At 30.6% G+C, this 18,270-nt stretch overlaps 1 protein-coding gene across 1 annotated transcript; it reads left to right on the forward strand.

Annotated features, from left to right (window-relative positions):
* Nucleotides 1–661: 661 nt before the first annotated feature.
* Nucleotides 662–17,760, forward strand: LOTGIDRAFT_130403 (hypothetical protein; the record flags this gene model as incomplete). The annotated part of the gene is made up of 34 exons (XM_009065302.1): nucleotides 662–760; nucleotides 1,175–1,241; nucleotides 1,462–1,593; nucleotides 1,933–2,051; nucleotides 2,299–2,407; nucleotides 2,619–2,728; nucleotides 2,869–3,102; nucleotides 3,563–3,697; nucleotides 4,141–4,294; nucleotides 4,983–5,203; nucleotides 5,364–5,462; nucleotides 5,789–5,986; nucleotides 6,311–6,470; nucleotides 7,380–7,505; nucleotides 7,960–8,063; nucleotides 8,325–8,527; nucleotides 8,961–9,084; nucleotides 9,436–9,561; nucleotides 9,854–9,936; nucleotides 10,199–10,262; nucleotides 10,505–10,677; nucleotides 11,208–11,301; nucleotides 11,705–11,881; nucleotides 12,169–12,236; nucleotides 12,447–12,639; nucleotides 12,943–13,046; nucleotides 13,532–13,914; nucleotides 14,220–14,386; nucleotides 14,879–15,098; nucleotides 15,456–15,779; nucleotides 16,177–16,307; nucleotides 16,581–16,682; nucleotides 17,057–17,170; nucleotides 17,584–17,760. 34 exons carry the CDS (start codon nucleotides 662–664, stop codon nucleotides 17,758–17,760), a joined length of 5,094 nt encoding a protein of 1,697 aa, XP_009063550.1.
* Nucleotides 17,761–18,270: the final 510 nt, after the last annotated feature.

Raw genomic sequence — 18,270 nt, forward strand, 5'->3', positions numbered from 1 at the left:
AATTTGTGCAGACATATCAAGCTAAAGGAGGTATGTTTTCCGAGTGTTTGGCATAGCAGTATGTGTCATCTGTCATTGAATAATTATTTATCCAGTTTACTTTCTTATATTTTCATTGACTTATTATAGACATAGATTCTAGATCTATTTCACTTCATAAGTTTGTCTTGAAAATTAGTCAATTTGGGAATTAGATTCAAATTACACCTACTTGTGATTTCATGTTGACTGCATTTTTCAGGCAATAAACATTTAACGTAATGGCTAAAAGGCAAATGAATTTTGAAGATGAGGCCTAGATTGGTTGTAATCGAGTCAATGACCCTACTCTTGACTTACGTTGTTGTGGTTATTGCTTACATCAATTAAGGCCTTGACCCTATTAAGCCTAGAGTCATATTTTTAAGATAAATTCCATCTTTCTTCGGAAAATTCTGTAATATCGGAATCACATAATAATACCAAACAGTTTGTTTATCTGTCTTTCATGTATTAACAAAAAGTCTCAGCAAATCATACTTTCTTTGAATGATGTTTTGTCCAATTACACCATACTCATGTGTCTACAGGTTTTCAATTATCAATATTTCGTGAGGGGCTTTATTCTTACAGACAACTTACCTGCAGTTTGATTTAATTTATTGATTTCTTTTCAGCAAAAATGAGTCCCCCCAATAGAATATACATAGTTCAAGGAGAAATATCTCTTGTTGTGACTGCTATGAAACGGTCTACAAGATGGAATTCTCATAGCACAGTTGTAAGTTTATTTTTTCAATTTACTTTTCTTAAACTAGAATTTCACAGTATTTACATTTTATGTCAGTTTTGTTGATTTCTGCTGCCCAATGAGTGTGATACTGCTTGGTGGACACTAACCCGAATGTTCAATCCCACAATAGGTCAAAAATTGATATATGATTTGGGATTTTTTGTTCCAATTTTTTTCCTGTAAGTGAAGCAGGAGTATAGTTGTTTATCTTGGACATTGATCCAACATTGTGCAGCAGACTGTATTAAAAACCCTTTGACAGTAGTAAAGAATAGCTTAATCTTGCTATCATTGCAAAATATATTGTAAACTGCATGATGATATCTGATGTTTTAAGTACAATAGAACAGTAAGCCTTTATTTCATGTTGAATATATTCTAGAAATTGTTATGATTTTTCAGGATGAAGATGGAGATCCATTATTGTCCGCCTTTTCACAACTTAAAGAGCTTTTAAATACAGCTCATGGTAAGATTTTCTATTATCATTTGTATTGTTACATTATTTGTGTACGGCTTAAGAAGTTGTTGATCAATATGTGTTTGTATTTATTTGGAGTTATAATCAAGGATAACTAAATAGTGATATTTTTTCGAGTGCTAAGCTAACTATAATGTAAATTTCAACAATGGTCAAAAAGTCAAACATTTGAGTTAACTAGAGAGGTAACATTTTTTTTTTTGGACAGATTTAGATGAGTTGGAACCAAATGGTTTTCTAACACCATTTTTGGAAGTGGTTCGTTCAGAAGATACTACAGGACCTATTACAGGACTAGCTTTGACTTCAATCAATAAATTCCTATCATATGGACTTGTTGGTAAGTAGTTTGATTATGCTTTATTTTGGAACAAATTTGTCACTGTTCAATGCAGAGCTTGATAAACAGCATTGTTTTTCTTTTAAAACCTTTTTGTCAAATTGTTTGGGTTTTTTCATTGTGATCATGGAAAACATACAACTTGTTCATACCATATTACAAAAATGTTGATTTAAAAGAAAACTGATCATATTAACTGTAAGATTAAAATATACCTATCAAAAATCAGTAAAATTTAATGTTAAATTAAGTTTGGCCAGACAATTAAGAGCTTTTATCAGACATGTCTAGCATTCAAAGCTACAAGTCTATTTATTATTCCTGTCTTGTCTATTTCAGATGTACAATGTGAATTATCACCAGCTGCTATAGAAAATATAGCTGATGCTGTAACTCATGCTAGGTTTGTAGGAACTGATCCTAGTACAGATGAAGTAGTCTTAATGAAAATTCTTTATGTAAGTACCAAATTAATTCCAATTCATTTTTCTGTCATTTTCAGAAGTTAATATCTAAACTTGGGGGAAAATATAGATATTTCACTGTGCAAGTATATTGTATGAACCCTTTCTGTATAGGACCCTTGTTTTATACACACAAATATACACTTATATTTGGAGAAGAAACTTTTGTTGTTCAAAAAACTTGATGCTTGCTATGATTAATGTGGTTTGTTTATTATTGTAAGATATTTTGTTTTTGTAGGTTTTAAGGACTTTGTTATTATGTCCTGCTGGTGTTTTATTAACTAATGAATCAGTTTGTGAAATTATGCAGTCATGTTTTAGAATTTGTTTTGAAATGAGACTTTCAGGTGTGTATTGATTAATGATATTAACTTCACTAACTATTTGTTAGAAGTGTAGAATGTTTATTTGCTGTCTTCTTTGAGATAATAGAGATATACCTTACTAGTTGTTGAGATGAGGTAAACAGGTGAACTAACCCTCCTAAACCTGGAAGGTTAGCCTGCCTCATAAGTGAGGTTGGACTGTTCATTTGAAGTTTTTATTTTTTTCTTGTAGAGTTTTTAAGAAAGTCTGCTGAACATACACTAATGGATATGGTACAGTTATTATTTACTAGATTACCTGTCTTCAAAGAAGATCCAAAATGGAGCGCTAGCATGAAAAAGGTAATATTACTTGTTGTTATAACAGTGTCATAATGTTTAATGTTGATTACAATGTATTGATTCAATGTTATATCTAGCAAGTTCAATTACAACATAGAATCAAGATAGTTTCTGATGCGTCTGTTTTTGTGTTTTTGTAGTTAAAAATGAGAGCAGGTGGGGTTGATCCCTCTAGATTAGGTAAAAGAAAAAGATCACCAAAACCCAGGAATAAGAAATTGAATCAGTCAACTCCAATACCAGATAAAACAGATAGATTAGTTGAAGAGAATATAGAACAGAATTCAGATGGTAGTCAGAATCCAGAGACTAATAGTTTTGAATATGTTACCTCAGATAGAATAGCTACTACTCCTGTATCTTCTGATTTAGGTGTTATTGATATTCATGAAAGTTTCCAGGTAAATTTAACTTATTTCATGAATCTTTTGGTATTGTAAAGAGGTTTTCTAGTTTTATGTGTATCAGGGACCACTTGCATCATTCTAGTTTTCTCTCAGATGTTTGTGATTTTGTAAGTATGCTTTACAAGTATATTATGTCACTATTACAAAAACTGCTTTTGATATCTAAGAGCTTTTAGGATAGATAGATCATAAAACACTTTGTTTAAGTGAAATTTCAAAAACCACTTATATCTGATTTAATATTGGAATAGTGCTATCAGTGTTTAGAAATTCTTCTTACATTAAAAAGTATTATAATTTTTTATATAATAAACTATTGTGGCTACATTTGGCTTGTTTAATAGCAAAATAAAGTCATATGATACTGATTTTATTTGCAAACTATAAATTGTAAACTTGATAAAAATGTTAAACATTGCTTTATTAGGCTGCTACTGATATACAAGATAGAACACCAACATCAGAACAACCCACAGATATAGATCAAGATGTTGAATCTGTACCTGTAGATTCAGAGCAGAATACTGTGGGTGATACTGACCCGAATGTTGATTCACCACCAGTTGAGCAGCCCAATACCACAGATAACCAGGATGATGATCAAAAGTTAGCTTCACTACCAGTAGTAACTCTTACAACTCCTGATGATCCTCAATTAAAGGTTGGTTACCTTACAGACTGATCTTATAAATCCCAAGTTCATTTGATTATACTTTATTGTTCTTTTTGATTGTAAAAGGTCTTTGCAAATCTTCGTAGATGATAGAAACTCCATTTTGGAAATTTCCTTAAGCACTATCTTACAGACTTACTTCAAGTGCTAGAATTTGATTCTTCTTGTGGAATATCTTTCCATAGGTAGCTTAAGGTGGTACATGTTTTTATTCAGAATTTCTGTCAGTCTGTCAACTGTGAGCAGAAGGCTAAGTAGGGGAAGTAACTCATCAGAGAATTCAATATAGTATATAAACTTATAATTGTAATTTATGTTTATCTTTTATATAGAAATCATCAAGTGAAACTGAGATCTCTGAAGTTAGTGAAAATTGTGATGATAATGAATCAGTACATTCTGTTGATACAGCCTCAGTCAATGATGGTGATTTTGTTAATCCTAGAGGTATCAGATTTACTCAACCACATTATCAACATAAAGAAGGTAAGACATAATACAATCTTTTATTTTATTTGCCATTACTTGAAGCTTTTAACTCTATAGACTCTGAACACTATTTGTAAATGGGAAACTGTATTTTCATGTAATAAAGGCAATCAAAGCAAGAAATATTCATATTTTTCTAGTATACTGATTATTAAATGACACAAAAATAACTTGTAGTATTAAAAATCCTTTCTTAAAGAAGGGTTCTCTTATTTTCATTTATGAAAATGCTAATACTTATATGAATAGAAAGTAGAGGTGTTCTTATGATTTGGAAAAATACCAGTTTTTCTCACATGTCCATAATTAATTCATAATTAACTAAATAAGAAGAGAATTTCCAGCAGAATTCCAATAAGTGACCGATAAAGAAAGGTCCAAAAGTCTTTTTTTGTTTATCCAGAATGTGCACACATGTAGATGTGTGATTGGTTAAAACTCTTAATTATATGCAATAAGATCATAATGATATGATTAAGAATACACAATAATTTATTAGAAACACCAATTTATCAAATATTGCTTAATTTGACACTAAAATATAAGGAAACCCATCTTTAAGTATTTAGAAGATTTCTCAATAAAATAATTGTGATTATTGATGGGTAGCCTGCTGTTGTAGTCATCAATATTCAACCCTACATTTAATGATAATATTAAGAATAATTTTTGTCTTGTATTGTAGGAAGTGGACCTTTGATTCCCTATGGATTACCATGTGTTAGAGAGTTATTAAGATTTGTTGTATCTCTATCTAATCCATTAGATAGGCATAATACTGATGTTATGATACATATGGGATTAAGTTTGATAACTGTAGCTCTAGAAGTAGGAGCTGACCATATTAGTTCCTTTAATAGTTTATTGTATTTGATTAAAGATGAAACCTGTAAAAATTTGTTATTGGTAAGTTTGGTTATGTTACGTTAAAATTATATACTTCTGGGATAGTTATTCAAGCAGTATGATTCTTCAGAATTTCCTGTTTTTAAGAACAGAAAAGATTGTTCTGTCTTTGTATGATTTTCGTACCTTGATTATATTTTGAATTTGATTATATTTTCAGATTTTATCTATGGATAGATTGTCATTATTTGCAGCATCTTTAAGAGTTTGTTTTTTATTGTTTGAATCTATGAGAGGTCATTTAAAATTTCAATTAGAGGTGAGTTCATCTTTTTATTGTATATACAATCATGTAACCCATGTCTCGCTTCTGTATTGTAATAAAATATTTAGATTTGAGTTTTACATGAAACGCTTTGATTGGTTAAAATAACATTATCGGGACAGGCTTTGGTAGAAAACTTGTTAGATTACAATGTAGACTTAAAATGTCAGAAAACAGGAAAAGATACGAAATTATAATCTAATTTGAATTAGATTGCATTAACCTGAACAGATAGAATTTCATATGATAATTAACATTTTATTGATACCAAAGGTATTGAATAAAAGTTTTTAATTTGAATTATGTTTTTTTTCTTGCAGATATTTCTGACGAAGCTAGCTGATATTATAGTATCAGAATCACCTAAAGTATCACATGATGAAACTAAAGAAGTGGCGTTGGAATGGTTGATACAGTTATGGAGAATACCAGGCTTGGTGACTGAGTTATATTTAAATTATGATTGTGATTTATATTGTTCTAATCTACTAGATGATATCACTAAATTAATATCAAAGGTAAAGTACTCTTTTCTTATGGTATAAGATAGCCATCCTAGAGCTTTTGATTTCATAAGGTTTTATTTCTGAAATGATTAAATTTTAGACGGTTTTGTCTTCTTTCTTAAAGGAATAGTTCCTCTTAGAATGAACATAAAATTTAGATTCTCAATCTTTACCATTAAGAGTAAATATTCATAAGTGAACTTACCTGGTGTTATAACTTATCAAACAAAGAAAGCAAAATAATTATCCATAAAACTAAATTTTTGAAAAATGCTATAAAATTTTTAATATGTATATGTAAATTAATATAAGATGTATATTATATTTATATTGTAGAATGCTTTTCCTGTATCTGGTTTATTTACAACACATCTACTATCATTAGATGTATTATTAACAATGGTAGACAGTATAGAACAACATTGTCATAGTCGTATTATTAGTTCTAGTAAAACACAGTTAGATAATCCTGATAAACTTGATGAAAAAACAGAAGGTGAGCCATAGACAATAATCTTTCAAATTAAAATTAAACGAGTTTTAGATGAACATAATCATCTATTTGTCATCTAGGCACCATGAGTAAAGTATTGATAGATTCCATGTTCTTTCAATTATGTAATAGCCAGTAGATGTCTTTAACGTCTCAGTGTGTATCATTTAACTCAAACTTTTTCATACTATACATCATTAAAATTATAATTCAATAAGCTATAATATTTTCACACATTTCTGAGAAGGGCCAGTTTTAAGCCCATTGTCTCACTTTTGGTCAAATGTTGGATGACATCACCTAGACTATTCCTTCATACTTCTTCAAATGAGGTCACCATTTTCTCAATAGATAATGAGACTTCTGTCCATGTTTCCAAGAAAAGAGACATGAACAAGGTCTCTTTGAAACTCTACTCTTAAGATTAATAATGTGTTGATATTGATCATGTGTTGATATTGATCATGTATTTAGATGTGTTGATATTGATCAGGTGTTGATATTGATCATGTGTTGATATTGATCATGTGTTTAGATGTGTTGATATTGATCATGTGTTGATATTAATCATGTGTTGATATTAATCATGTGTTGATATTGATAATGTGTTGATATTGATAATGTGTTGATATTAATAATGTGTTGATATTAATAATGTGTTGATATTAATCATGTGTTGATATTTATAATGTGTTGATATTAATCATGTGTTGATATTTATAATGTGTTGATATTAATCATGTGTTGATATTAATCATGTGTTGATATTAATCATGTGTTGATATTTATAATGTGTTGATATTAATCATGTGTTGATATTAATCATGTGTTGATATTGATTATGTGTTGATATTGATAATGTGTTAATATTGATAATGTGTTGATATTAATAATGTGTTGATATTATTGTAGGGAAAACAAGAAATGAAGTATCTACTAGTAGTTCAGATGGTGATTCAGACATCAATCATATTGGTCCTCCATCAACTGGTTACGGTATGGCTCAAAATCTACTCAAAAAATCAGATTTAACATTAGGTTGGTATATTATTATGCTTATCACACTCTTCAGAACATCAAGTTCAATCTTATCCATTGATCAGTTTACCATCAAGCTTAGAGTTATTGTTAGATATTGACACATTGCTGTGTATTAACACCATTTTATGTGCTATAATATTTTGCAAGGCTTACACCTTAGGCATAAGGTTTTATTTCTCATGATCTGTGGTCAACAAAAATATTCATATTGAGTTAACTGTAATAATGAGTTATCAGAACGATAGATATAGTGTGCTGGTTGTTTATTTTGACACCCCCTTGACTTTCTATTTAACTATTCCATTCATGCATATTAGCAATCAACCTGAGACAGTTTATGTATGATTGGCAGAGTTCATTTGAACTTACATATAGGGATTTCAATTCAAGAACACCCTATTCCTCTTCAGACCTAAAGAACTAATTCTGTTTGTAGATGTAAATAAAGCAGCTAAAGAAAGTAGAAAAGGACCACAAATTAAACCTAACAGAATGAAATCAAACTCACGAATTAAGACCTCAGAAGAGATAGCTGCTATTAAACATAAAAAAAGGGTATGTAGCTCTTTCTTTGAACATACTTAGCTTTTATTTCACCTAGTGCTTAAGCAAGATGACTAGTGTAGATGCACGACCGCTCAAAATTGATGCATAGACCGATTTCCTTGGTGATGTACACCGTGTCCACACATGACAGTAAGAAACTTACCACTTCCTAAAGGTTACAAATAGAATATTAAACCAGCTTAGTTTAATATAGCCAATGAAATCGTGCTCATGTGAACAGGGTTTAATTATTAAATATTGAATTTCCAGCTATATCATACTGGTACAGAACAGTTTAATATCAAACCAGCTAAAGGAATAGCTTTCCTACAAGAACAAGGTTTACTGAAAACACCATTAGATGTTCAAGAAGTGGTGACATTTTTAAGAGAAAATCCACGTTTAGATAAGAAGATGATTGGAGAATATATAGCCAACAGAAAACATGCAGCCATATTGTTGGCTTATGTCAAGTAAGCTTATGTATTTATTTGTTGCCTATAATTAAAATGGCAGTGAAAACCAATTTATAGTTAATTTTAAAAGGCTGTTTTTGCCAAATTAACCAAATTAAGTTCATAATGCAAGCATTACACATGCTGCGGACATTAATGGCAAAATGGATTTTTTTAACTAAAACCAACTTATTGTTGAACAATTGATTAAATGGTTTTGTCACAGTTACTGTTGTATAAAGGGGGTATACCTATTCTACCAGAAACAACCTTAAACATAGCTTCATTAGAGATTGCTGGGAAACTTGGAATGCTTACTAAGATAAGATCTTGGTTGATTTTCATATTGACAAACATTTATTCATTGACTGTTCGATTACAGCTCAATCATCAGCATTGCCTTGTTAGAAAAACAACTTGATGCCTGCTTATTAACATATTTGTATTTCAGATCATTCAATTTTGAAGATCAAAGAGTAGATGAATCATTAAGACAATATTTAGAAGCATTCCGTTTACCTGGTGAAGCTCCTGTTATATCTTATTTATTAGAACATTTTGCTGAACATTGGACGGTAATGAATGATATTTCTTCTGTTTTTTTAGGTCCAATTCTTTCTGGAATGACTAGGGAAAGGACATTGACTGTGCTTCTATGTAAAACTATGTAAAAATTATTGATGAGCTATTATGACATAAAAGGCTTTTATCTTTTCCACTTGATGTTTTCAAATGAATAGCACGTTCCAAAGCAGTGTGATGCATAATTCATTCTGTTGCAATGTAACAAATGTTGGTATTGTGAAGCAAACGGTTCCTCGATAGAACTTTCATGAATGTAATCAACCACAAATTGTTGCAATATGTATCAAATCTAAAACAAATTTGTAAATAAATGGTTATAAATTGTAATCTTTATATTGTAGATATCTAATGGTGAACCATTTGCTAATGTAGATGCTGCATTTACTCTAGCTTATGCTGTAATTATGTTAAATGTTGATCAACATAATCATAATGTTAGAAGACAAACAACTCCCATGTCTTTTGCAGTAAGTAAATTTGTACACAATTTCTAGTGCCAAATAACGGCCATAGAGAGTAGTCTAATGAGGCTATCCTGGCAATTTTTTCCTCACTGCACACTTCACGGCTTGGCTCATTTTCAGTATCTTATTCAGGTGCTGAAAATTTGATGTAAAACTTCATTTCAGTTTATTTCACTTACAATGTGTGCTTCATTATGCTTGCTTGATTGGGATCATAATGAGGTTAATTTTGTATCATTTTGTGACCTGCTTTGAGTTCAATAAGTTTTATGATCAATTAATTGTATTTTGATAGGAATTCAGAAAGAATTTAACTAAAACTAATGGTGGAAATGATTTTGAAGAAGATATGTTAGAAGAAATATATAATGCTATCAAGTGAGTTTAATATATGTTTTGGGTAATATACAAAAATATTGATTTGATTTGATTTGATTTGATTGACAGGAGTAAAACCCATATAATCTGAAACTTTTTGCTTCGTATTCTCAAATTCTTTGTTGATACAGCAGTGAAACCCATATAATCTGCCACTGTAACTCTCCTATAAGCAATGCATATCATGATTATATAGTTATATTAAGTTAAAGTTATCATTACCTGTATTGTTATTATATAGATAAACTGGTTTTTTTTTTAGAAATGATGAGATTGTGATGCCAGCTGAACAGACTGGACTTGTTAAAGAGAATTATATTTGGAAGGTATAAATTAAATTAAAGACTGTCTATTCAATAAGCTTATAAAGAGTTTTTAGATCAATTCACAAAAGAACAGATTTTAATAAAAAATTTCACAATTCAATTGGACTTTTTAGCCAAATGACTTGAATGTTATATATCCCATTTCAACATAGTGACAAAAACCACAAAATTTCGTTGTTTTTTGTTTTGTTTTGTAAATTTGAATTCTGTAAAATATGGTGTTCATTTTGCTCTATTTGCAGCAATCATTAAAGCGTGGAGCTACTAAAGAAGGTGTTTATATACATGCTCCTACTGGACTATTTGATCATGAGATATTTACTTTAATCTGGGGTCCTACAGTAGCTGCGTTAAGTTTTGTATTTGATAAGAGTGGTGATGAGGCCATGATACAGAAAGCTATCTCTGGATTTAGGTGAGTGAAAATTCTAATGATCAAAAATGCAAATGAAATGAACAAGATATTTTGATTTCAATTAAGCTGTCTTGGACACAAATTTAGGTTTGAAAGTATAGACTGGCATTTGGTGAGTTCTGCTAATTCAGAATTCATGGACTAAACCAAAGTTCAAAGTTAGATCAAGGTTTACAATGTGTTCCATGAATGAAATAGAAGAATGAAATTTACATCAGTCAACCTCCATTTTGAATGTTATGTCACAGGCTCCATACTGTTCGATTCACGCATAGAGTCGGAAGAGATGGAACCTGTTCAGTACAGCCAACTCACTGTCACCTAGGTTACATTTCAATTTCTCTGTATTTAAGCCATGCCATATTAGGGGGTCTGATAACGTGTCGTCTGTTGAGCTTTTGAATCCATCCAGAAGCAAGAAAACATGTCTCAGTGCTCAGGTTATATTATATTATCATAAACTTAAGTTTATCTCAATAAACTATTGTGAGAATCGTATGAGAATGTGTTATTTTTTCCCTGATCTTTAGGAAATGTGCTATGATATCAGCCCATTATGGTATTAGTGATGTGTTTGATAATTTAGGAATATCATTATGTAAATTTACTACATTACTCAGTTCTGTAGAGGTAAGAAATAATATATTCATAATATTCATAACAGCCAAGGTTATGTCTATATGATGAATAATGCTATTTTATTTTGTTTCATATCATTTGACCTTGAACTGGTACTGACAAACAAATTCTTATGGCTATATCATATGATACATTGATTATATGTTTTTATATTTATCAGATCACTTCATCAATTTTCTCCAATAAATTAAATTAATAACATTCAACATGTTTATGTATGTCTATAAATGTGCCTGACATGATATTAGTTGAAGCTGGTTTTGACTTTGACAATGAAATTAATCTAATTTTTCAATCCAATTCATAGATAAAATAAACCTCACTTAAAGAGATTGTGAGCATCGATTTGCATCATTCCAATTTTTCAATGTGTATATTGTTCTTGCAGGCACCAGAAAACATACCAGTATCATTTGGTATTAATTTTAAAGCTCAGTTAGCTGCTAGAACTGTGTTTGCTCTAGCACATAGACATGGTGATATATTACGTGAAGGCTGGAAGAATATATTAGATTGTATGTTACAGTTATATAGAGCTAAACTATTACCACAAAATATGATAGAGGTAAGAGAGTTTCTGAAATATATAGAATCAGTATTAGTGGGTATGTGAACTCTCTGAAAGGATGGTGAAGAGATAAAGCAGTAGTATAGTGACACCAGGCTAATCATGGATAATGACAACTGCGGCAGTTTAAATTGTTGCGTAGCAGAGTTGAAGTTTAATCTTAATAACTCAAAGCTAATTGTTTGATTTGACCAGCTAATACTTATAGAGAACTTCCTTTTCAAAATTAAAGATTCATTTGAAATAAATATTTTCACTTATTTGAATGGTTGTATTTTGTATAGGTGGAAGATTTTGCTGATCCTGCTGGTAAAATATGTATCATAAGAGAAGATAACACAACTAATCAAAGGTAATAGAAATTTATTGTCAAAGATATAAACATGTTCTTCTTTTCATTATGCTTTCTAGAATTGAGCTGAAAGTCCGAAAGTGTAGAATATTCTTGTTTTCTCCTCCTGGTCAGTGTTTGCTTTTTCTAGATTTTGATGAAATTTGATTATATATATGATCATAGAAAGGATAAGAAAGAAATTGAATTGAAACTATTATCTATTTACAGGTCAGAAGCTGGTGTATTTAGCAGTTTTTATTCATATTTCTCACTATCAGAAGCTTCCAATCAGAAAGGTCCAACATTAGAAGAACAAGATGCTGCTAAACAGGCACAGCAATGTATTGAAGCTTGTCATATAGATTTATTAATATTGGATAGTAAATTTCTACGTGAAGATTCTTTACAAGAATTAGTCAAGGTAAGAGCATGATTATCTCTGTCATTTTACAGTCAAGGATTTTTTTTTATATGATGAGGAAGTCTGGTCTTCATTTATCTAAAATACCCAATGAAATTTTCGTGTCCATGAATGTTAGAAATCTTTTTGCTAATATAGAATATGTCATGTTTTTTTCCATTGAAAATATTTCGAAATAAATTTAACCATCTTAGAAGACGTATATCCAGAGAGCTATTGTTTGCTGTTAAGTGAGCTATTTGTCCTCATTTTTGGTTCAGATAGATGTGTTTGCTTACATTAAATGTGATGTCTATATTCTAGGCTCTGATACTGGCTTGTCAAGGTAATGAAGATCAAACACAATTTGATGAAGATGCAGCTGTATTTTTCTTAGAGTTGTTGATAAAAACAGTCCTTCAAAATAGGTAAGCCATATGTCATGTAGGGTAAAATTGAATGTTGTGTATGAATAAAATTTATTAGTCATCATTTGTAAGCTTATATTATACAATTTAGTGTTTATGTATTTTGCTGTCTGACCTGTCTGTATGTCCATTCTTTTGTTCTGTCTGTCCATATTTCTTGTAGACAAGAGAGGCTGTAGTTTGCATCCAATCTTGATGAAACTTGGTATGCATGTATATATTGATGGTCAACTTTGAAGTTGCTAATTATTGGATGAACGGTTTTTGAGTTATTGCCCTTGAATTAGTAAAAGTCAATCAAATTACGTTAGTAGACAGCTGCCATTGGGTGTATGTTACCTTGCCTGGGAAGGTATCTTTTTTATCAATTTTAATGTCTTAAACTTTATATGGTCATTTTGTACAAAATGATTCAAAAGAAAAGGTGTTTGAAAAAGTTTTCCTTTGGCAAATTGATTAATTGTATGAATTATTTCTATTTGTAGGGATCGTGTATCATTGATATGGCAAGCTGTACGAGATCACCTCTATAATATTATAGTCAATGCTAATGAACAGTCATTTTTAGTTGAACGTGCTGTAGTGGGATTATTAAGACTAGCTATTAGATTGTTACGTCGTGAAGAAATAGCACCACAAGTTTTAACATCATTACGTATCTTATTAATGATGAAACCTGACGTTATCCATAATATCAGTCGACAAGTAGCATTTGGTTTACATGATTTATTACGTACAAATGCAGCTAATATACACTCTAGTCAAGACTGGTTCCCATTGTTCATGACTCTGGAAGTTGTTGGAGCTGGAGCCAATCCTCCTCCTCTAATGCAAGTTCATTCTGGTGTTGATGTTAAAGAATCATTATGTGATGCAGGTAAATTTCATGATATTTCTGTTCAATGCACAATGTGAATTATTATGCGAGTCATAACAGACATGTCTATTCACATGGAAAACTTGTTTTCTCTCTAATTGCTCAAGGGTTAGATGCTTGCTTGTTTATCTGGAAGTTCAGAGGTCAATTCCGAATAGATATTCTAACTTGGTTTTTGAGTTGGAAATTGAAAAAATACTACTGTCTTGGCAAAATTTCTCTCTTTGCATACTGCATCACATTGCCTGTCATCATTTTTCCAGAATTTTGTTTCATTATAAATTTATTTGTAGGAGCCCAGTCTGATAGTGAAATACAATGTAATAATTCTCAGACTAGTGATATTAGTGAAAGAGGTTATACTAGTGATAGTGAATTATATGATGTACAGAATAAACGTGTTGGTTCTGTTTCACCAGAATTACAGTTACGTCCTGTACCAGATAACGGTAGTTGGCTTTTGGTAAGTATACCCTAATCATATAAAATCATTGCAGGTTCAATAAGACTTAGTTTATACAATTCTCCAAATATTTGTTACCAAGCAATATAAGTGGACTAAATCTTTTTTTGGATTTTAATTTTTGCCAGATGAATGTAAATCTAAACTGTTACCATTATTATTAGACTTAGAGGGATTGTAAAGAGGTTTTCTTAACTTTTTATTTGTATCAGGGACGCTGACAACACAATTACATCTGTGGGTCTGGCAATTTCACTTAAGCTAAGCGTTTAATGACATCACTATCTCAAAATACCTTAAGATATTATGCGCAACTTTATACGATTAAGCATTTGTATAATAACAGAAACCACAGACTTTTGATGAAAAATTGGATTTATGCAAATAATGAAAAAAATGGTCCTAAAATGCATGAAAAATATTTTATGAAATCAGAAGGTGCCAAAAATGTTGTGTATTTTGAAATTAGATATATGTAAATAATATTTGTAGGTAAATAAAGAAGATCCTCCACCCAGTTCAAAACAAAGAAAAATCAACCAATTTACAATAGATTTAAATGAAGTACTACATTATTGTGATAGCAAAGCTTTGTTGAAATCTTCAGAGACTTTATCTTTCCTTGTTCGTGATGCAGCCCATATCACTCCACATAATTTTGAAAGTTGTGTTCATGCTATCAGGACTTTTGTAGAGGCCAGTTTAAATGGAGGTAAGCGAAATTTATTTTATGTGTTTATTCTCATGAATTTTTCACACTATATACCCATACCACTGGGTAAGATTTTCTGGACATTCTATATTTGGTCATTATCCCAAAGCCGTCATCAGAATAGCTGGCTTTGAATTACAATTAATATGATCAACATTTGGACTTGTACAGAACTATTGCGAACTATTTCAGACGTAAGTTTCATATTGTTAATTTAACATGCGCATTATACTTGCAATTATATGGTATTTAGAACTTTATTCCTCTGAATGGCCTCAAGGTATATATATACACACCATTCTAATAAGAACTTGATTTTAGATGTAATCTACTAATTTACTTGTACTCTGTCTTCAGGTCACTTAAAGACACAATTGAGAACAACATTAAAAGAGAAAAAGTCTCATCATAGAATACATCGTAGTAAAAAAGAGAGTAATAAAATGAAGAAATCTAGCTCCTCACCAAGTGTAACTAATATTAATAATTCTGATGATGATAGTGAACATGACAATATGGCTGCCAGTTTACATTCATTGTCTATCCAGCTATTAGACCTCATGCATACACTACATACTCGTGCTGCTAATATATTTAGCTCTTGGGCTAAAGTTGATAGTGAAGGTATTGATGCTGAAACCAGCTCATTGTGGGCTAAATGTTGGTGTCCATTGTTACAAGGTATGTAAGGATGATATTTATAAACTCTTTATTCTATGTAGGTGAGAATTCTTAAAACTTTTGTCTATTATTCCCAAGGCCAAAAGGCAATCCAAGTTCAATTGAGTTAAAGGAGTCCGGTGTGGATTTTTAAAAATGTAATTTAAAAAAACTTAGATTTTGGAAGTCAGGCATTTGCATTCGTAACTATAGCAACTGTATCTATTTTAAGATTTTGAAAATCAGTATGGGAGCAGAATTAGTCTGCTGAACACTATCTTTGTCATTTTGATAAAGTCTGTCTTGAAGAGCCATTTAATTTGTTTATGTATTGTTGTCAAAATCTTCAGCAAAGATTAAATTCCTCAAGTTCAATATTAGATATTAATATACTGATATATATATATATTTGTTACAGGTATAGCCAGATTATGTTGTGATTCTAGAAGACAAGTGAGAAGTCAAGCCTTAACCTATTTACAACGAGCTTTATTAGTTCATGACTTACAAACATTATCAGCTGTAGAATGGGAGGCTTGTTTTAATAAGGTATTATATACATATTAATTATATAGGTGGTCCAAAATTTGTATGAATAGTCAATATGAGTGAAACTCCAATTTAGACAATGAAATTTAGCTTCTTTTTAGCAAATGCTTTGCCCGGTCATTTTTATTGTCATTTGACAAAGCAGTGTTTATTTCTTCAGAACGATAACATAATCCACATTCATACCTTGAATTATTTCAATTACTTGCTTGGTTTTGAGAGAAACTGAAAATTTCTTTGTATTGTAAATTAACCTGCTTCTAAATTCTGCAGGTTCTATTTCCACTATTAACCAAATTACTAGAGAATATCAACTCACAAGATCCTGGTGGTATGGAAGAAACTAGAATGAGAGCTTCCACTTTACTTTGTAAGGTAGGTATAATTCAAGTATTGGACTGTTATGATGTCTAGTGATGCGTGTGAGTTAATTTCTTGCAATATTAAGAATCAGAAACATTTGGTATTGTTATCCTCATGTATTCCATTGAGAAGATTGTCATTCTGTGGACAAATGGTGGCTGTGGATTCTAATCTCTATCAGCATGTGAAAGTCTGATGACCTTGTGGCATCTTCATTCAATTCCAGCCGACCCAGCTGTGAAGGTTACGAAAGATCAATGCTATGAGGTTAGGCCAAGAAAAGGATCCTTTGTGAACCTAAGTTATTAACCTTGCAAAGTATATTTCTTTCTTTCTTTCTTTTTATTAAGCTCTAAAGCCAATTATTAGCTTTGATTGTCTTTTAGGTTTTCCTTCAACATTTAAGTCCTCTGTTATCATTAACAACATTTACAGCACTGTGGTTAACTATATTAGATTTTATGGAGAAATATATGCATGCTGATAGAAGTGATTTATTGGTAAGTTATAGTTTACTACTCATATTAGAGTAGTTTAATACATTCCCTTCTCTGGAGTCAATAATTCTACACCATGGACCTAGTTCTTGAAACATTAACTAACCATTCATCTGAAAATCAATTTTATTATCCAATCACGTCCTTCGAAACAGATCTGACAGTCATTTGTTACAGACATTCGTTAAGTTATAGAACATATTGAATTTCTTAAAATCTGGATTTTATTTGAGTTTTTTCGAGAATAAGGTACGAGGTTTTATGAATTTGTACCCTTCTAAATTTAGATTTCTTTAGTAGGGTTAAAAGTGTCATAAATATGTTTTTAAAACTTTTATCAAAGGAGGATCTATTAAACTTATATTTAATATATGATTATATGATATAAGCTTATGATTTTTCTATATTTTATTTAGTCGGAAGCCATACCAGAATCATTAAAGAATATGTTATTAGTTATGGAAACAGCTAGTATATTTCATACAGCTGATGGTATAGAATCACAGCTGTGGAAGTTAACCTGGGATAAAATTGATACATTCTTACCAAATTTAAAGGAGGAACTCTTCAAACCAGGTAATTATTCTTTGTAATCCACAGTAACATCCATCTGTAAAAGGATGACAACTTAAAGCTTATGCTTTGTCAGGCTTTCACTGCTATCTATTTTAGGATTATCTGTATTCTGTGTTGAATGGAGTAAAAAATGGCTTTGGCTATTTTTCATTCATCATTCAAGATGAGACAATGGATGAAACATTTTTAAACAATGAAATGATCTCTATTTTATCGCTTTTTAATGAAAATAGAATTCTACTAGTTGTTTCTTAGGCTTATATTTTGAAAGTGATGGATATATTTAACCATTCACAGTTGGATTTAAAGAAATGAGGAAAGACTACTGCAATGTTAATTTTGTTTATATTATAGAACCTAAGAATAAAGAAATAGAACGTAATGATGTTAGTAATGATACTAATAACAGTACTAATACAACTGATGTACAGCCAGATGTTCCTTTAGAAGGTGTTACTGTTATCAGAGGTAAATCATACATTACAATCTAATTAAAACTGGATTATGATTTCATTTTGTTAATATTC

Source organism: Lottia gigantea, assembly GCF_000327385.1.
Source record: "Lottia gigantea unplaced genomic scaffold LOTGIsca_69, whole genome shotgun sequence".
In the NCBI taxonomy this organism is placed as follows: Eukaryota; Metazoa; Mollusca; class Gastropoda; family Lottiidae; genus Lottia; species Lottia gigantea.